The sequence below is a fragment of the Pecten maximus genome, chromosome 8 (assembly GCF_902652985.1).
Source record: "Pecten maximus chromosome 8, xPecMax1.1, whole genome shotgun sequence".
Taxonomy (NCBI): Eukaryota; Metazoa; Mollusca; class Bivalvia; order Pectinida; family Pectinidae; genus Pecten; species Pecten maximus.
The window spans coordinates 29,942,390-29,965,425 of NC_047022.1; the positions used below are offsets into that span (position 1 = coordinate 29,942,390).

Sequence of the window (23,036 nt, forward strand, 5' to 3'; positions counted from 1 at the left end):
ATAGGCTCATGAAGGCATTGCTTTCAGCTAATTCAAGACAAGTTTATGATACTTCATCGTTTTGAACATTTTTAGAGCTTATCACTAGCATTTGTTTTGGCCTCCAACTCAACACCAGGTGATGGAATTTATAGCTTATCTCTTTTCTCATGGTGTTGCGCCGGCAACTGGTAAGCCATATGTTTCAGGCATTTACTTCAAATGAAAAATGTTAGGGTATATGGGTGTAACACAGTTTTTTATTATTTAGAAATGTTATTGGGGATAACCAGGCTAAATACAAGGTCAGACACACGCCTTTCTCCCATTTCTCCTGAGCTTCTTACAAAAATACTTAGTACCAATGGTGTGTAGCTCATCCTATGAAACACAACTCATTAACCAGTTTTTATCCTTGTGGAGTAAGGCCCCTGGTTTTTTTGTCACTTTAAAATGATACATTTTTCTAGCCCTCATTCAGCTTATTTTAAGTTTTCAGAATACAGTACAAAGATATGAATTGTTGGCTCTTCCATCATCAGGCGGGCGTTTTGTCATGCAATCATGGCAAGCTCAGTGTGGACTACGTTGGGAGAATTTGGTTAGGCATGTAAATATTTTGTTCTCTCTTGGAAATCCACCTAATTTTCTTGTAATGCATTTTGGGGGCAATGATATAGGGCAGTGCAATTTATGGCTTCTGAGACGTCGGATGCTTGTTTCCCTTAAAACATTATCCGTTAGATTAGTTTGGTGAGCTATTTTGTCACGTTTAAAGTGGAAATGGTGTGTATCCCACAGGGCTGTACGCAAAAGTACTTACATTATGAAACAGGGGTTGGGTACATAAGATACCCAGAAATTACCGACTGTAACCCAGAACTTTTTCTATATGACATACATTTGAGTAGCTTAGAGAATTACATTTTCCTGTATATGTTACAACAGGCTCTCCAGGCATTATTGTCGTCATCAGCCGCTTTTATGTCATCCACACAAAGTGAACGGGGTCCGTGGTCGTGGCTTCAGCTTGCGTGCATTGGAGAATGTTTGGTCAATTTTGCCTTGAATTCTAATAATGGCCAAATTGATTGGCTTTCCAAATGTTTCTTTATGTGCTAAGTATGTATGTTTGATTATGGTGTGGTGTATTTGCTGAACTTTGAGTGACGCCAAATCGCCATTATTTTGTCTGGGTCGCCTCCCTACCTTAATCATTACAATTTGTAGATTTTTGGCCTACATTTTCAGCTGGGTCTTCGGTGCCCACAATCATAAGCATTTTTAATTGAAATTTGGAATTAAATTGATGGCCAGTTTGTGGCCTTGCTTTCTTGTGACATACTTTCCCCCCGGGAGAGGGGTACTTTTTATATGCTGATTGTTGAAGGTTTTGGTCATCATTCGCCATTTACTTGTAAGTTTAGGACCAATTAAAACAGAAATTAGTAGTGATATAAATATATAGTAGTGGTATCTTCTATCTGTTAAATAGAGGATCAAACACAAAGTGCTCATTCATATTGAATTTATTCAAGAAGTTTTATTGATTTGATATGAAGAGAATTGTTATCAAGTTGCAATATTATTTGTTAAGGTACTTCACCATGCAATACAATTTGAGAAGCAGGTTTTCCTCCCTAAACTGTCAATGAAATGGCTCTTTTTCACTTGCAAGACAAAAGTGCGACATATTTTTCGATATCACTAATTAAAAGAGACCAAATTTGATATAAAATATGTTACCTCTTGTACACAACAATTAATCAATACCTGGTACTGGATAATATATAATTATATTATCTTACCGATATATGTGTTATGTAAAATGCCTGGTACATGTTGTATAAATATTAACTTATAATTATGCACTGAATAATGTAATTTACAATGTATACACTATAACGTACATATAATGTATACAATGCAACAGGCAAACTTAAAGTAACATCAATTTGAACTACTAACAGTATTCGACCTAAAAAGCGCAGTGTACATAGAAAAACACTGAGGAGTGCACTTAAAAAGAATTCATTTACAAATCCTGATGTAGTGAAAACAGTTTAGAATCTTTGGTTAGAAAGCTTGATATTATATTATAAATCAATGAGGTAAGGGACATTTTATGTATCAAATTAGTGCACAATTTCTATTTACTTGAAAATATTGGGGTATGCTGCTAGGGGCAGGTGTGCTTAATAGGTCGAATACGGTATATAAATAAATATACAATATATATACCTACTATAATGTACTCTCTACAACATATATTGGCACTACTTGTTGTCATAGTTGCATCCTTTATTCCCATCCCACACAATCGTAAGTTGTTTATTACCTTGTAGTGTCTACGGGATAGTGTACCCTGTTACTTGTTACTTGCTGGAAGTTCTGTCATTTTTTTTCAAACAATGGATCTGTCACTAATAATAAGCCCAGTCATATTCATTGGCTTTAAAGAGATACTTTTGTTATCATACCTCTGTAAGCCTTGTTGTATTATTTATGTGAAGGTCCATTTTGTGTGAAGGACCGATATCCACTTGAGTAGGCCTAGGCATCTCAATTATTCTTACATACATGTATATACCTGAATGTTAAAGATATCTATAAGCATCCTCAATCCTTATATAATTTGTAACATAACTAGGGATCATGTTACTCTCATCTGCTAAAACACTGATCAGAACATTTTAACATTCTGATCACAAAATATATATCCGTGTACCCTTATCTGATATGCTGGATGAGATTATAAAGACTATATACTGTACTGCGGGATAAATGGCACCAATTCCCAATCCAGTCCATATAAATTATATATGCATTATATGTATCTTATATACCTTTGCTATGAGGAGATTATCATGAGTATAATTATACAGCGTCCATGCATGAAAATTTTTGCGTCCATGCATGAAAAATTCTGCAACTATGAATCATTAATATTATACAAAATATGTAACAATGGTGGTCATATATAACATATCTGCCGCTAAGAACATGGAATGTTTCCCGATGGATAATGTACACACCTATAGTTACAGGTTATATTGGTTATGACTGAAATAGTTAGCAGATATTATATCAATGATAGTGTAATGTAAACTTCAATGAAAACATTTGCATCGTATACAGGATATATAATATCTTACTTTGTAAATAAAAACTCACTATAATAGCAGTAAATATAGGTCATAGTAAATAGTGCATGGCTACAATATAATTTATGAATACATATTTATTTCCCCTCGTTTATCCGTGTATGACTCCTGTTATATATATCCAGTGATCTTTATTTTTCTGACTTGTAATCTGGCAAATGCCTAGTTTGATTTAACGTTTCACAAAAGTTTCTTGAAAATGGCGTAGTATATGCGTTATAATGAAATACTTCTAACTGAATATGTCTTAATCAACAAGTCCATCTTGAGAACGAAGTCCAGGCTATTTTCTTTAACTCCAAAATATCATATTTCAGGTATATTGAAACAAGACTAAAAAAGAATATTTCAATCAAAATCATTCTGAATGTATAATTAGCTCTAACAGGTAAAATAAAAGTTTATGAAGTAATGCTGGGTTACAGGCGCAACAAAACAACAATAATTAATAGAAATAGCAAAACAACACAAGGAAGAAATAATGTACACGTTAACATGTTCGAACATAAAAATGTATACAGGATTCACTATACACACATTCCTTTGTCCATTCTACAAAGGTTCCACTGTATACACAAACTAATGTCCATTCTACAAAGGTTCCACTGTATACAAAAACTAGTGTCCATTCTACAAAGGTTCCACTTTATACACAAACTAGTGTCCATTCTACAAAGGTTTCACTGTATACACAAACCAGTGTCCAATCTCCAAAGATTTCTGTGTCTATTGTACAAAGGTTCCATTGTATACACAAAGTGTTCATTCTACAAAGGTGCCAATGTATTCAAAAACTAGTGTCCATTCTACAAAGGTTTCACTGTACACACAAGCCAGTGTCCATTCTACAAAGGTTTCACTGTATACACAAACCAGTATCTAGACAACAAAGGTTCCACTGTATTCAAAAACTAGTGTCCATTCTACAAAGGTTTCACTGTACACACAAGCCAGTGTCCATTCTACAAAGGTTTCACTGTATACACAAACCAGTATCCAGACAACAAACGTTTCACTGTATACACAAACCAGTATCCAGACAACAAAGGTTCCACTGTATACACAAACCAGTATCCAGAAAACAAACGTTTCACTATATACAAAAACTAAATCTCATCACTAACAAGGTTGCACTTAATAAATGAAATTGTGTTTTAACATAATAACAGATAGAAATTGGGTAAAAATGTTCAGCCTGTACATAACAACAACAAATATATCACAGCACACAAATTAATTATCATTAAATCAGGATTGCACTTATACGTAAACACAGTTCATACTATAAAACACACATATTTCTTCCGCTACACCTCTCTGAATGTTATGTACAGTCTACAGGTGTCAGTCTGACAGTATACAATCTAGGTACTTCAGTTAACACTTTCATATTCAACATGATATATATCACATATGCCAATTGGAAATGTTTTTCATGTATGATTTTGTTTTTCTTACTAGGTATATGTAGTCTCTATCATGATACATATTGATAAAGTAATACTTGTTATATAATTTATTCTAAAAAGGTTTGTTCTGATTTTAAAACAGATGTCATAAAATCTTGATGAATTCATGGGAAGTGGTAGATATTTCTGCAATTATAGAAAATCTGAATACCAATGGTAGCCATTTTGTGGTTATACAACACTACCATACATCGTAACCTGGGCAACACTTTTAAGATATATCATAGAGGGTCTAACATAAGTATCCATGTATGGAATTTATGGAATTACGTGTTCATTCAATAATTTGATCTGTTGTTTATTTCAGGTCAGTGGTATAATAATTATCAAACTCATGTGATATATTACATATCCAATTGAGACACAACTATCAGATTATGTTTTCCACATAACTCACACTAATTGAGAAAATGAAACCATCGGATTTATTTCCCTATAAGATGGCGGAATTTTCATTCAAGATAATTATCTGCTCAATGCCAAGACATAGTGCGATATGTGACAACTTTGTAATGCCATAATGATTTCATCACATACAATTCATCTAGCTTAGGACACGTAAATTACATATAGCAGAGCAGTGAATCAGTTGTGTAATAAATCTATTCATTTTGAACTATATGTTTTCTCGCCAAATAATTCACCTTACATACTATGTATGTTGGAGCATGTGGTATTTGTCTATTACATGTACGTTACCAATAGTTAATTTATCATTTGATAAGCTGTACCAAAAAAACTTCCATTTTGAAGAAATCAGCTTCTTAACAGTTTGTGTCAATAACTGACATTACAGATTTTATAATTCTAGGAGTAAATTACTTAATTCATTGAAAAAATATTATCATATGTCATGGTTAAAATCGAAACAGAAACCATGGTTTAAATAAACGCTAAAATGAAAAGTATTTTAAACCACAACCTTTAAATATCATATATAATCATATCACAAACATATCACATCTCTGGGCCGGAAGATGATGTTTATAAACTTTTTCCTCCTCAATTTTAGAGTCTTATGTAGGGGAGGGAACTCTTTGTGTTTGGACAGCATTTGTTGTTTTGATTTTGCAGAAATTCTTCATGCAATTTTGTGAAGGTTATGGACATGTGAAAGAAACGGCAGTACATCTTACAAGTACTAAGTAAAGAAATGATTAAAATTAAATAAAACTACCCTTAATAGTTACATGTCATTTATGACAAAACAACTATGATAACAATAGACATCATGTAGGTACTTTTCTGGTGTTCTTCAATTTTTCGTTTTCTCCTTAAAACTATCAAATCAATTAAAATAAATAATTTGACATTGATTGCCATTACAATGTTAAACTACTGTCTAAAGACTTAAATTTACTTGCTGTAAAAACAAATAACCTAAGTCTTTCCAAAAAAGTTCTTAACTTATCGTTATTTTATAACTAACATTATCAAGTGATGTACACTTATCAACATGTCATAATATAAGATCAGAAATAACCAAATTAAACAAAAAATTGACAAATGAAATGATAACTGTAACAGTATGCATAAACACAAAGTTAGCCATTTGTTCATCATGCACACACATACACTGTGTCACACACACAAGCCTGGAATATTCCAGCATGGTTTGGTCGTTAAGTGGTAACTGTTTAAATTCATCACTATGGTAACCTGTGGTATCTTGACATTGCTAATCTGTTGTTCACTGTAGTCTACTTCAGCAGGGTAACTCTCCATCATATTACACATAATTTGAAAATAACTGATATCATGTCGTATATTGATGCCATATTCTATCAGCATTAGATAGTTTTGAGATATCGTGACATTTATTCATCCAACCTCTTTTGGAGTTGTGAGAGCTGTGAAATGTTATCCTATCCACCTCTAGTTACCAAATATGTTACAAAAACAGTTTTCATCAGATGTGAAATGACATAACACCACCTACCTGCTCTAAAACAAAGAACAACATTAACCCTCTGCACAATTTTTGATATTTTTTAGCTGTTTCTAATTAGTCTTCTTTATAAGAACAGTTCTTAAACTTAGAAGTTTGTTTGGCAGGGTTCTACAGATTTAGTTGTGAAGTATACAACACAGGTCAGAACATAGTTACGACAGCTCAGATCGTATAGTTACTGTAGAACAGGTATTCTTTGAGGGGATCAAAGTTTCCTCCTCCATTTTTTGTTGCTGTTTTATTGCAGAAAATATCTAGATTGTGACCTATTTAAAATCTATGGAATGACATGAACATAATTATTCTTAATGGGTATAATACCTTAAATACAAACAAGTTATAACTAGCTACTGTACTAACTTACTAGTACCTAATAAGACATGTATCACATTTTAACATGATTCATTCATACAGTTTTAGAATACCAAACAACTAGATATCTTCCAGTAACAATAAAAATATATAAAATCTAAAAAAATAGCCTGTTCTACAGCAACAATGTAAAACTGATCACAACTTATAACAAGCATTGGTCCCATGATGCATCAGGTGTATCCCAGACGCTACTGACCAATAAATTGACAGGTGAAGGGTCATCTCCGAGGAAATGTGACCAGGTAGCTGCCAAATTGACATCAAAGTCACAAAAGAGTTCATGGTTGTCCTCCAGCCCAAGGAGATGTCAATGAATGTGGCTTCTTGTCCTGTGTCTTGTATCGCTGGCTGATCCTCCGAACATAAACTTAAAACTGCAACAGAGATGGAATACCAGTTATTGCTACATGCTAAAAAATGATTTTCATTTTTGGGGGTATTTCGGCTGTGGCACAACTTCAATTTGGGCATCATACTTGATTTAATGTAATTTGTAGGTCTCCCAAGAATTCTGTTATCAAGGCATGCTTCCTTCAGTTTCATGGACACTTGGCCAGCAGATTCACCTGCCAAACTAATTATGTCACTATCAATTTAATTAACTTGGTCTAACTTGAGTTTAGTCAAGTGCCACAGCTGCTAAATACTGATTAAATTGTAATTACTTGATCATTAAATGCAGTAGAAAATTACTTTGTTTTGAAAGGAAAATATCACAATATTTATCCTCGAAATGCCCTCTACCTGACCGCTGATTAAAAATAGGTCTAAAGTTGGCATGGGGAGGGTATACTATTTTTATACCCCTGATTGTTTAGACATGTTTTAGAATTCACTAACAAGGAGGGTTATTTGTGAATGAGGATTTGTTTACATAATAGCACAATATATCTATTTCATGAAAAAAAGCATTGAAATTGGACTGATAAAATAACTATCCTTTTTCTTAAAAATTACCATTATCATATGAGCGTAATTTTGGAAAAAAGGTGTTTTGCATTAATCCATTGTACATGTATATAAAACAAAAGTATGTATAACACATGTCATCAATTCAAATACATGTATTGTTCCTAAATTCTCTTGTAACCAATTACATTATCTGTAAGGGTAATATTTCTCAAATGAAAACCACAAGGTAATGTGACTGGCCTCGCATACACTCCCCACTCCCTCATCAGTAAAATGAATCTGCTCAGACGCTCAAGACATATCCAATACATAAGCTCTTTTATTTCAAAAGTGGTTGAATGACCTTTGACATTTAACCTTTACTGAAGACTACCAAAATCTGAATATGTGTAAAATTTCAAAATCGGTCAAACAACTGAGGAGTTATAGCTCTTTATCCAAACTTTATCCAAAAACCTGGTAGTGACCAATTACCAGAACAACCGTAATTTTGAGAAAAAAAAGTTGCATGCACATTTACACACAGTCACAAGAAGTTTCATTGGGATCAGATCACCAGTTTAGGAGAAGTTGTCTGGACAATTTTTTTTTATATATGGACAGACAGACAGACGCACTGACAGACTACCGAGGCAACTTTGACCTTTGTTAAAAAATCCTGTATATTATTAACCTGTTACCAAGCCAACCATACCTTTTTGCATTGTTGTCCTGGCAAAAAAAACCTATACAGTAATGTTTGTCATCCCTTAATACCCCTATGTACCAAATTTGGTTGAAATCAGTCAATATCTAAATTCCGACCAATCAGAGCGGCCACCATTTGCCTAAGCATGGTTGTCATGGCAACAAAACCTATATATGTAGTGCTGTTCTGCATATCCTTAAACCCCTAAATACCAAATTTGATCAAAATCAAACAATATCTATATTTTGACCAACCAGAGGCTGGGATGGTGTTGCCATAGTGATAGTTTTGGAAACAACTAATATGTAAAAAAAAAAATATGCTTTGTTTACAATATTTGACTAAAGATGAATAAAATTGGCCAAACGACTGAGGAGTTGTAGCTCTTTTTTTGGAAAACCTGTCTATAGTGACCAGTTACCATAACAACCATAATTTTTGAGAGAAAAAGAAGCTGCAGGCACATTTACACATGGTCCTTTATATTTGTGTGAATGAAGTTTAATTGGAATTGGATCACCAGTTAAGGGGGAGTTGTCTGGAAAAAATTATGGACGGACAATAAATAATATTGGATGATGATATCAGCTTATAAAATTTCAGAACTTTATAAATACATGTACACTGAATATTTTGTCTTTGATAAATACACAATGCAAGTGTACATATTTACTATAATCAGCAGACAGAACTGTGACATCCTAGCTATTGACTCAACTTCCATTTTAAACAGCAATCCCTCTAGCCCTGGTCAATTACATGATGGCTAGGAGCCCAATCCTCTCCATACATATGTCAGTGACGTTACCTACAATATCTGTGGGGACCCGTGGATGTGAGAAAGATGAGCACAGTTCCCTAGTGTTAACTCTAAGCTTTGATCAATATTTCATAACCACTTGTGATATTAGGAAACACCGCTAGGCCAATTTGCAGTGACCAACCAGCACTGTAGGAGAATTGACGTCTCTGACACAATATAATCAATGGTATGATGGTGTGATTATACACACTCGTTAAATCCACATTCACTCTCCATTTAACTTTCTGATCAACTGTTTGAGCAGTACCATTGACATTACCAGACACATCAGTTACGCTATAAAACAATTCCTCTGGCATTCTCTGTAATTGTGTGTCACTTTCTGAGGTCCCTACCGAGTGTCCTTATATTATAAGCCATTGGAGAGAATGAGTTCCTTTTAAAGATCTCTATCTGAGAATTAATTTCTTTTTATGTAGAATTTTTAAGGCTCTCTAGTTTTTCTGTTTTGATAATAAATCATTTCCTTTATTTTGTCCCTATCTGTTTTTGAGAATTAGTTGACCAGGAGTAGATGATGTGCCATTATGGTGTGAATATGAGCTGAAACTTTCCAAAGGTTCATAAGATATTCAGTGTACACAAGCTTTTTATTTTAAAGTTGTCAGGTGCAACCTTTGACAATGTAATTAGGTAGACCTTGGAAGTTGATGTGTGATGCTTTGGTGTGAACATAAATCTGTAGGAGTTAATGTAATATTGTGTACACAAGGTTACCACAGACAGATGTACAAAGTGATTACTATATACCCCCTCCCTTCACTCAGTGGGGTATAACGATGTAAAATGAACTGACATTTGTTTTACAGGAATAATAGTAGGCATTAAAGCTACAACATCAACCTTTTGGTCCTGACACCTAATTTGCAAGTTGAACATTTTATTATGGCACATTGACATATAGGTCCTGCACTGAAATTGAGGATTTCTGATCACAACTGTTTAACCTTGACATATAGATCCTGACTCTCAATTGACATTGACCTTTATATCACAGTTGGTTGTTGACCTTGACATATATAGATCCTGACTTTTTATTGGCCTTGACCTTTCACAGCTGGTTTACCTTGACATACAAATCCTGACTTTCAACTGACCTTGACCTTTCATATCACAGTTGGTTGTTGACCTTGATATATAAATATCCTGACTTTTTATTGGCCTTGACCTTTCACAGCTGGTTTACCTTGACATACAAATCCTGACTTTCAACTGACCTTGACCTTTCATATCACAGCTGGTTGTTGACCTTGACATATAGATCCTGACTTTTATTTGAACTTGACCTTACATGTTATAGCTGATTGTTGACTTTGACATATAGATCCTAAAGTTAAATTGGTCTTAACCTTATAATTGGGATCATAACTGATATTTGGCCATGTCATTTAGAATTTGTAGGCTAACAACTAGCCATTCTTACTTTGAGAGGGAGCATTGAGTTAATGGCCATGATGATTGTTTCAAGCACTTACAATTTGGTAGATGTCCTTGAAGCTACAGTGCCTTAAATTATTGAAGAATGTACAAGTCCAGAATAGAACACTGCTAATTTCACTGATACAATGTACTGTGTTGTAAACAGGGAAAATCTAATGAAACTGATTGAACACTAAAACCTGTTTCCATTACCAGTGTTTTTGTTTAGTTTCAGTATTTTTCTACAGTTACACGATTACCCCAATTTTTTAGTGTAAAAAACTTTTTTCTAAAATTACAACATTAACAATCTTAAAACATTTTATTGACTCTTTCAAAATCACTAAGTTTATTTTCTGATTTAGTGGATGTTATTTTTTTGGTATTTTGGGTTTTTTTCTGAATCAGTATATACAAATGTATATGATTTTTCTGAGTCGGTATGGATTTTTCTGAATCATGGATTTTCCTGAATAAGTAGTTTTTGAATTAGTATGGATTTTTCTGAACCAGTATGGGTTTTTCTCAGATTTTTGATTGATCACTCAGGCACACACACGTGACAGAGGTCAAACATAAACAGCCAATTTTATACATGGCGGAACACAACAAATCTCATACACTCTTTAAATTTTTTTCAAGCCTTTCAACAAACTTGCTAATATTTGAGAGCATATGAACATTACATAGAGAAACTAAACCTTTCATTTTTATCAGATTAGGGTACGTATATGTACAATAACAATTTGGAATATATAAATATCTAATTTGGCATACTAATGCATAATTACAAATAAATAACGATACTCGACACCAACACCATTGGAGCACAAAGGACAAATTTGATAATTACAAGATATACCAGCCCATCGTCCTGTTTCTATGGTCAAATACAAATTTGATGTACAGAATTTTACAATGTTTTCATTCTCTTCCTTTTAATTTAGTAAAATAATCTTCAATTTGAAGTTTAATCATTAATCAGTAATTTCTGAATCAGTATGGATTTTTCAGAATCAGTATAAATTTTTCAGAATCAGTATTTTTCTGAATCAGTTATTTCTGAATCGGTATGGATTTTTCTGAATCAGTATAGATTTTTCAGAATCAGTATTTTTCTGAATCAGTAATTTCTGAATCGGTATGGATTTTCTGAATCAGTGTAGATTTTTCAGAATCAGTATTTTTCTGAATCAGTATAGATTTTCTGAATCAGTATGGATTTTCTGAATCAGTATGGATTTTTCAGAATCAGTATTTTTCTGAATCAGTAATTTCTGAATCGGTATGGATTTTTCTGAATCAGTAGGTCATTTTATTCTTAATCAGAAGGAATTATTTTTTTCTGGATAAATAGGGACACAGTCAAAAAGGGTTGAGCAAACAGTCTTCATTCTATCTCATCAATCATACCAGACACATTCTAACTACTACAGCAGTGACGGTTAAGTGATGCATTCATACTGGAAATCAATTCACCAATAAAAACCATTAATTCCTTTGTAAATAGACACGCTAACCAATAGAGGAGTATTCTACAGCATTTAGAAAGCACTTTTTACATCCCGACAAAGACAATATTAATGTCATTAGTTTTTTCCCACTCTTGAAAGTTTTCAAACACAGTACATTATATTGTAGTTTGGAGATTATTAAGTAAAATATACAACACTTGCAAGCAATCTCCATTCAGAATTAGAATTAAGAATTTAGTATTCTGTTTGAACACCTTTAAGTAACGTATTTACTGAACCAGGAAATGTAGGTCAGGTTCGACAGTATCTGCAACTTTCATTCTATAGCACAACGTTAACCTTACCTGTATATTTCATGAAATCCTCCATGTAACACTAGCTATAACTAGCATGCAATTCTAATTTTCTGATTAAATCATTTTGATTAGAAAATTGCCAATAGACTGAAAATGCTTCCATTCAGCATGCAAATGACAAACCAACAGAGGGAGACACTGGTTCCTTAATGTAAATTAGAGTAATTATCAATTATCTTCAAAATAGTCAAGTCTGGGAAAAGAAGCAAAAGTAGCCAAGCATGCAGAAAGAAAGAAAAAACAGAAATTTTTAAACAGAAAAAGTTAAAATAATCTTGTTTCATGAACAAAACTGAAGCCATGCTGAGTTAAAAAGTATGATGTAACTTAAAATAAATTCATACTCATGTAAAAGTTGTAGATTAAACACAGGTGCTATGAGTTATACAGAACATTTGTGCTGCCCAACAGTTCACTTGTATATTACATACATATGTGTGAAAAGGTGATCCTACTTCACTGAAATATTACACCAGGCAATTACTGTAAACATTTATATACGTCAATGACAGGAAAGAAAATCAATACAAAACATCAATTTATGTAATAATTATTTCAGGCTGCAGAATGAAATGATCCTGATAAAACAGTAAAACATGTTTACAGAGAGTCTCCTGGTTGTCGGACGGTAATAAGTTTGACTATACTGGGACAATACCACATTTACCTACCAATACACGTCTGCCAACAAATATTACCTAGGTATAACACATACTTAATTATATAATATAGTCTTATCCACGTTTACCATGGAATACTAATTATATCACATCATAAGTCATAAGGGATTACAAACATGTTCAACTGTAGAAAATTCATTATAGAAAAGTTTTACTGCATAGTAGAAAATTTCATTACAAACATGTTTATTATAAGGTAGAAATTCTCATTATAAACATGTTAATTATAAGGTAGAAATTCTCATTATAAACATGTTAATTATAAGGTAGAAATTCTCATTATAAGCATGTTTATTATAAGATAGAAATTCTCATTATAAACATGTTTATTAAAAGGTAGAAAATTTCATTATCTTATAGTGTTTACTGAAGGTAGACAATTTCATCAGAAACATGTTTTTACTAAAGGTAGAAAATTTCATTATCAACACGTTTACTGTAAGCAGAAAATTTCATTGTAAACATGTTTTATTGTAGGTAGAAAATTTCATTATCAACATGTTTACTGTAAGCAGAAAATTTCATTATCAACATGTCTTACTGTGATCAGAACATTTCATTGTAAACATTTTTCTTTAAATAATAAAATTTAAGGTTGAAAATTTTGTTATAAACATGTTTTATTGTAGGTAGAAAATTTCATTCTCACCAAGTTTTTATACTATAGTATAGGAGGAATATTTTGTTATAAACATGTTTTACTGTACGTAGAAAATTTCATTCTCACCAAATTTTTACAATATAGTATAGGAGGAATATTTTGTTATAAACATGTTTTACTGTAGGTAGAAAATTTCATTATAAACATCTTTAAATGTAGGTAGAAAATTATATTATAAACATGTTTTAGAAATCTATTGCTTTGTATTCTGGGGTTCTTTACATCAACATTGCAATACAATTCAGCACTGGAAGGTCACCTCAGCTCTTCTGTTCTGCAGTTAATGTTCACACACAAGACAACACAAACAATATTTTTACAATATAAAACCATTCTTGTTTATCTAAATTCAATCTGAAAATTTCTCATATGAAAGGCAAACTGTTTATTCCAACCATATAAAACAAAATCCCACATGCCTGAATGAGACACAAGAGGCCATTACAGTAATATATACCCGTGCTTTAGGAACAGAAATATAGAGACAAAACGGAAAAGGAAAATCAGTTCCAAATTTGAAGAGGCGAATAATTAAAGATATTTAAAACCAAAGCAGGAAGATGCATTACTCCACAAGCACAGAGACTACCAATGAATAAGACAACACTGAGACTCTATATAACATACGGTCACAGATGATTACATTAAAGATGGTTAGAAGTCCAACTCAGGCAGATTGAGTTTTTCCACCAGTCCAGTGAAACTGTAAATAGCAAGTATAACCGCATAAGAGGCTGTAATTGGGCAAATATGTAACTAGGTCACAGTGACCTATTTTCATGTTGATAAATCCTGAATATCAATAGAGGTGTGAACAACAATGACTCGGTACTGATAAAACATCTCTTGGTTTGTGGATTTGATTTACATGTCACTCGAGTCGGACTATTTCTTCATACCAATAATCAATCTTTAATAACAGGAATTTACATCCCGGTTTTGAACAAATCCTGTATTTTGAGAGATGGTATTACCTTCCTTAACTAATGCATGAATATCTCCATATCAAATCACAACATATGATCCCTTAATTGGTTAGGTAAACATGTCATCATAAACAAATAATACTTGATCACTGTAAATTCAAACGGTTGGTAAAAGGTGTAAATATTTAATGCAAAATGCATTAGTGCATTATTTCCAGCTTCCAGCTCATATTAACTATTTTAATACACACCTTTAACCCTCTGAAAAACAATGGCAACTAACTTGAACTGTCAAAATCTAATGTAGCTACCTAGCAGCCATCTTCTTCTATTTATAAGTCTCAAATTAAAAATGAACAATAAAAGAATAACACAAACTTAGAATTAACCAGAAAAGTCCCAATATAATTTTAAGAAATAGCAATACCAGTACAACCCTTAACAGAAACTGTCATAATCCAAGATGGCTACCAAGTGGCTAATCCTGTAAATCTTCAATCAGACTCAATATCAAAATTGTATCAAAAGATTATTCAGGAAATTTCTCAGAAACAGTGATAATTAACAAGAGATCCCAGAGGGATCTTGGCGCCCACCATTGAATGATCTTCATAGGTTCCATGTCAGATTGATCTTTTCTCTACTTTTCCCTTCATTTTACTAATCTGTGCAAATTGAGACATCCCTCCAGTACTTTTCAAACAAGGGAATCCTAGCTATATAAGAAATTTGAGATTTAACGATAATGGCTGTTTGTTTGCCAGGTTGTTTTCAGGACAGACTGGTCCAAAAATGCAATACAAGGGACCAAGGGGAACCTACTTATGAAATTTGAGAAAGATCCATTCAGTAATTTGAGAAATAGAGATAACAAACTTCAATTGTCAAAATCCAAGATGGCGGTCTGTCGGCCATATTGTTTTCCAATTGATCTCAAAATGCAATAAGCATAACGAGGCACCAAGGGGAACCTCCATATGAAATTTGAGAAAGATCCCTTCAGTACTTTCTCAAAAATAGCGATAACAAACTTCAATTGTCAAAATCCAAGATGGCTGCCTGTCGGCCATGTTATTTTCAGATTGGTCTCAAAATGCAATATGCATAACTAGGCGACAAGGGAAACTTACATATGAAATTTGAGAAAGATCCCTTAAATACTTTCTCAGAAATAGTGATAACAAACTTCAATTGTCAAAATCCAAGATGGCTGCCTGTCGGCCATGTTGTTTTCCGATTGGTCTCAAATCGCAATATGCAAAACTAGGCACCAAGGGGAACCTACATATGAAATTTGAGAAAGATCCCTTCAGTACTTTCTCAGAAATAGCGATAACAAACTTCAATTGTCAAAATCCAAGATGGCTGCCTGTCGGCCATGTTGTTTTCGGATTGGTCTCAAATCGCAATATGCATAACTAGGCACCAAGGGGAACCTTCATATGAAATTTGAGAAAGATCCCTTCAGTACTTTCTCAGAAATAGCGATAACAAACTTCAATTGTCAAAATCCAAGATGGCTGCCTGTCGGCCATGTTGTTTTCCGATTGGTCTCAAAACGCAATATGCATAACTAGGCACCAAGGGGAACCTTCATATGAAATTTGAGAAAGATCCCTTTAGTACTTTCTCAGAAATAGCGATAACAAACTTCAATTGTCAAAATCCAAGATGGCTGCCTGTCGGCCATGTTGTTTTCAGATTGGTCTCAAAATGCAATATGCATAACTAGGCACCAAGGGGAACCTTCATATGAAATTTGAGAAAGATCCCTTTAGTACTTTCTCAGAAATAGCGATAACAAACTTCAATTGTCAAAATCCAAGATGGCTGCCTGTCGGCCATGTTGTTTTCAGATTGGTCTCAAAATGCAATATGCATAACTAGGCACCAAGGGGAACCTACATATGAAATTTGAGAAAGATCCCTTCAGTACTTTCTGAGAAATAGCGATAACAAGAATTGTTTACGGACGGAGGGACGGACGGACGGACGGACGGACGGACGGAGGGACGGACGGAGGGACGGACGGACGACGGACCACGGACGCAGGGCGATTTGAATAGCCCACCATCTGATGATGGTGGGCTAAAAACTGTCAAAATGATTGCCAGCTGACTACCATCTTGTCATTTCAATAAGTCTTAAGTTGAAACGTAAACCATCATTGACTTATTCAAAGAGAAGCCTATATATATATATAGCTACTACCAGCAAAAAGTATACCCAAGCATTTTTTTTTAATTAAAATCTTTATTGGATTTTTTTCTGCAAAATCTCAAAATAGTACATGTGCAAGTAGAAAGTAATCATAGGAACCTACATCTAAATTTGGAGCCTGATTTGTTTAGCACTAATTACAACTGAAATATTAGTAACAAACTTTATCTGTCAAAATCCATGATGGCCTCTGCAAGCCAATCAGTTCTTTTGATCAATTGCACCTACAGTATCTATGTTGAACACACCACCACACTTTGGTCTGTTGAGTTGGTAATTAAACCTTAATGAATGGGTATAGACATCCAAGGCCATGCAGGACAACCATATAACAAATACTAGAAGGACTCATCCAACATGTACTTTACGGGAATCGTGATAAGGTGAGACCTGACGGAGGAAAGAACACAGAGGAGGCAGAATGAACAATCCACTTTCTGTTCATTATGTGACTAAAACATAAAGTCTGAATTAACACATGTTGGTGAAATGAAGCTACAGGAAACAGTTCAGCATGTTGACAACTGAAGAAATCAACATAACAGATAAGATAAGATACTTCCAAGAATGTTTGTGACATTAAAACAGAACTCATGTTGGCTCTCTTTCTGTAGGCAATGATGCAGACTGAACAACCTTTGACAGCAGAATTTGGCTACAATTTACACTGTAAATGAATCTTCTGGAGACTTTATACTAAATCTCTGTATCTGGGATCACATTCAATATTTCTACTGTAAGTCCCTTCCTTTGTTTATAAAGGCAGTCTGTGTTTATATTTTACAATATTCTAATAAATAATATCCAGAATATTCTGTGGGATGTATATCCCATGGTGTGAGCGCCTATTGGTAAATCTACTCATTTTGTGTTATCTGTGTTCAAAAATTTGAATTTTAAAAGGTGTCAAAATTAAAAAAAAATAAATAAAAAAACAAGGAAACTGATTTAAATGTTGCTTAATACATTTCTACATATAAAGGGGGATTGCTTGTAATAACTCATTAATGTATCGGTAAGGTAATGTTATATATCATCTGTGGTGAGCTGATGTTAACACACAAGTGAACTGATGGTACTTTACACACCTTCAAGGTTTATGTCTATAATAGATAAAACTCCAGGTAAATAATTGGATATTGTATACCACTATAAGCTTACTACTGTATTTGAATTAGTATTTAATAAGAAATTTCAAAACACAACAATTCCATGCTTATTAGAAATACTGCATGCAAAATCAATGTTCACTATTTCACCTACATACACACACATCTAAAAAGACACATTTCATTTCTATGCAAATACACACACACCTAAAAAGACACATTTCATTTCTATCAACAAAGTACAAACAATACTCTGAGTTTCCCGTGTGAAAGGGTAAGGCAGGGGCAGAACTAACTATAACCATCACAGTGTACTATACAAATGTTATATAAACGGCTGGATGTGTGTGATGCTTTATCAATTTATCAGTATAAATTAACACACTGGAATGAAACTGGTATACTCACAATTTACGGATGCCTGTCTCACGTTTGAGGCCGGGGTACAGCTTATCGTCTGGTTCTTTGTTGATCGGTCCCTGAACTGGTAAGTCTTCCTCCCCACTATAGAAAGTCCTCAAAAGTACAAAGAGGAGTGTTTATAAGACAGGCAGACATATACAGGTGTTGTACATATAAAGATCTGGTATACATAGGAGAGGTATGAGGTCAAGAATACAAAGTTTCTCACATACAAAAAATGCTTAATATACAAAATCTTTAGTGAACAGGTTTGTCAGTATATAGAGTGAGTTTAGTCACAGGTTCTTGACACCTTCCTGTGACCGAGAATGAAACAATTGACACCACCTGGGTCCCATCCACAGATCACTTACAATTGATGTCAATTAGTATCAATTATAACATGATCTGGAGGCTGGACCCTGGGATTAAATATTTCATTCTCAGTAACAAAGGAACTTATCAAGCCCCTGCATTTTAAGTGGTACATTAGATATCAGTATATACCCTAGTTTGTACAGTGGGTCCCTAAGTGATGGGGTACAGATGTAGAGCGGGTCAATCATATAGGAGCATCAGTATACAATTGCTACCGGTCCATTATACAGCTGTTATGATATTGTAAATATATGTGCTGTAGCATATACAAGGGTAAGGTGATCACATACAAAGTGTCCTTACATGGGCATGTGTACTTAATTTTATAGGTGTCCATGGTAACACAGGTGTGCATACTGTCAGTATATGAATTTTAATACATGTACTATGTAAAAGCTGGTTGGAATGTACATCCATAAATTACCTTGGGCATGTACAACTGGGTAAGCCTACTCAATGCATTGTATTGTACTTTCTTCTGCATCAGTTCCTTGTTATATCACGTAATAATGCTGTAGTGTAACATCACAGATATTTTACTCCATCAAATTCAGTGCCCCGGCCCTGAAGAGCTGAGAAAGCGCTCAGGAGATCTACAGCTTTGTTTAAAAAGTTATTTTTTATTGTTTATACTCACAGGGACTATATATTCCACTTTATTATATAAATGTATATATTTAGTTAATTAGTTACACCATAGATAAAGCTGATGGTTGTATAAGTGATTATTGTTGATTGAATATTAATTCAAATGATACAGTGCATCAGTATATCTTATTGCTTTTTTTATCAATAAACAAAAAAAAACTTTGAAATTAAGAAATCCCTGACCATGTCATTAAAACATGCACACATTAATCACCTGGTAAATATGTAGAGAGGAAGTTTATACAGGAAGTAAACAAGGACATAACTTACATGGAGTCAGTAGAGGATTCAAGGCATGCATTGGCAGAGTCGGCATCAAGTCTGAAGATCAGAGGAAAGGGAGGTCAATCAACAGATTCACGGCAACGTGTATAGTAACACTCAAGCAGTATAGTAATATTTACACCCAAACAGTATAGTAATAGTTACACCCAAGCAGTATAGTACATGTAATAGTAACACCCAAGCAGTATATTAATAGTAACACCCAAGCAGTATAGTAATAGTAACACCCAAGCAGTATAGTAATAGTTACACCCAAGCAGTATAGCAATAGTTACACCCAAACAGTATAGTAATAGTTACACCAAGCAGTATAGTAATAGTTACACCAAAGCAGTATAGTAATAGTAACACCCAAGCAGTATAGTAATAGTTACACCAAAACAGTATAGTAATAGTAACACCCAAACAGTATAGTAATAGTTACACCCAAGCAGTATAGCAATAGTTACACCAAAACAGTATAGCAATAGTTACACCAAAACAGTATAGTAATAGTAACACCCAAACAGTATAGTAATAGTTACACCCAAGCAGTATAGTAATAGTTACACCAAAACAGTATAGTAATAGTAACACCCAAACAGTATAGTAATAGTTACACCCAAGCAGTATAGCAATAGTTACACCAAAACAGTATAGCAATAGTTACACCAAAACAGTATAGCAATAGTTACACCAAAACAGTATAGTAATAGTAACACCCAAACAGTATAGTAATAGTTACACCCAAGCAGTATAGCAATAGTTACACCAAAACAGTATAGTAATATTTACACCCAAACAGTATAGTAATATTTACACCCGAGCAGTATAGTAATAGTTACACCCAAGCAGTATAGTAATATTTACACTCAAGCAGTATAGTAATAGTTACACCCAAGCAGTATAGCAATAGTTACACCCAAGCAGTATAGCAATAGTTACACCAAAACAGTAATAGTAATATTTACAGCCCAAACAGTATAGTAATATTTACACCCAAACAGTATAGTAATATTTACACCCAAACAGTATAGTAATAGTTACACCCAAGCAGTATAGTTATAGTTACACTCAAGCAGTATAGTAATAGTTACACCCAAGCAGTATAGTAATATTTACAGCCCAAACAGTATAGTAATATTTACACCCAAACAGTATAGTAATATTTACACCCAAACAGTATAGTAATAGTTACACCCAAGCAGTATATCAATAGTTACTCTCAAGCAGTATAGTAATAGTTACACCCAAAGCAGTATAGTAATAGTAACACCAAGCATTATAATAATAGTTACACCCAAGCAGTATAGTAATAGTTACACCCAAGCAGTATAGTAATGGTAACACCCAAGCAGTATAGTAATAATACCACCCAAGCAGTATAGTAATATTTACACCCAAACAGTATAGTAATAGTTACACCCAAGCAGTATAGTAATAGTTACACCCAAGCAGTATAGTAATATTTACACCCAAGCAGTATAGTAATATTTACACTCAAGCAGTGTATTAATAGTAACACCCAAGCAGTATAGTAATATTTACACTCAAGCAGTATAGTAATATTTACACCCAAACAGTATAGTAATAGTTACACCAAGCAGTATAGTAATAGTTACACCAAAGCAGTATAGTAATAGTAACACCCAAGCAGTATAGCAATAGTTACACCAAAACAGTATAGTAATAGTAACACCCAAACAGTATAGTAATAGTTACACCCAAACAGTATAGTAATAGTTACACCCAAACAGTATAGTAATAGTTACACCCAAGCAGTATAGCAATAGTTACACCAAAACAGTATAGCAATAGTAACACCCAAGCAGTATAGTAATAGTTACACCCAAGCAGTATAGTAATAGTTACAACCAAACAGTATAGTAATAGTTACACCCAAGCAGTATAGCAATAGTTACACCAAAACAGTATAGTAATATTTACACCCAAACAGTATAGTAATATTTACACCCAAGCAGTATAGTAATAGTTACACCCAAGCAGTATAGTAATATTTACACTCAAGCAGTATAGTAATAGTTACACCCAAGCAGTATAGCAATAGTTACACCCAAGCAGTATAGCAATAGTTACACCAAAACAGTAATAGTAATATTTACAGCCCAAACAGTATAGTAATATTTACACCCAAACAGTATAGTAATATTTACACCCAAACAGTATAGTAATAGTTACACCCAAGCAGTATAGTAATAGTTACACTCAAGCAGTATAGTAATAGTTACACCCAAGCAGTATAGTAATATTTACAGCCCAAACAGTATAGTAATATTTACACCCAAACAGTATAGTAATATTTACACCCAAGCAGTATAGTAATAGTTACACCCAAGCAGTATATTAATAGTTACACTCAAGCAGTATAGTAATAGTTACCCCAAAGCAGTATAGTAATAGTAACACCAAGCATTATAATAATAGTTACACCCAAGCAGTATAGTAATAGTTACACTCAAGCAGTATAGTAATAGTTACACCCAAGCAGTATAGTAATGGTAACACCCAAGCAGTATAGTAATAATACCACCCAAGCAGTATAGTAATATTTACACCCAAACAGTATAGTAATAGTTACACCCAAGCAGTATAGTAATAGTTACACCCAAGCAGTATAGTAATATTTACACCCAAGCAGTATAGTAATATTTACACTCAAGCAGTGTATTAATAGTAACACCCAAGCAGTATAGTAATATTTACACTCAAGCAGTATAGTAATAGTTACACCCAAGCAGTATAGTAATAGTTACACCCAAGCAGTATAGTAATAGTTACACCCAAGCAGTATAGTAATAGTAACACCCAAGCAGTAGAGTAATAGTAACACGCAAGCAGTGTATTAATAGTAACACCCAAGCAGTATATTAATAGTAACACTCAAGCAGTATAGTAATAGTTACACTCAATACAGCATATTAATAGATACACCAGCACAGCAAAGTAACAGTTACACCAAAATAAAGTTGTATGTAATTATATATAATAGCAGCACCAATACAGCATAGTAATAGTTACACCAAAATAGCATAGTATGTAATAATAACATCCAAACAGCGTAGCACAAATACAGTATATATAATCAGTAATAATATCAAAACTTCAAAAGTAACATC

At 33.5% G+C, this 23,036-nt stretch overlaps 1 protein-coding gene across 7 annotated transcripts in view; it reads right to left on the bottom strand.

Annotated features, from left to right (window-relative positions):
• Nucleotides 1-1,492: 1,492 nt before the first annotated feature.
• Nucleotides 1,493-23,036, bottom strand: part of LOC117333152 (RILP-like protein 1) — a 30,104-nt gene continuing 8,560 nt past the window's right edge. Inside the window, exons 6-9 of one of the 7 annotated variants that reach the window (XM_033892299.1) lie at nt 19,906-19,956; nt 18,616-18,723; nt 14,580-14,655; nt 1,493-7,312 (exon numbers count right to left, since the gene is read on the bottom strand). In XM_033892299.1, the coding sequence (XP_033748190.1) occupies nt 14,607-14,655; nt 18,616-18,723; nt 19,906-19,956 (208 nt within the window). In that variant the 3' untranslated portion in view covers nt 1,493-7,312; nt 14,580-14,606. Of the gene's footprint in view, nt 7,313-14,579; nt 14,656-18,611; nt 18,724-19,905; nt 19,957-23,036 lie in introns of those variants that run through there. The other 6 variants (XM_033892301.1, XM_033892300.1, XM_033892296.1 and 3 more) reach the window with 6 other exon arrangements.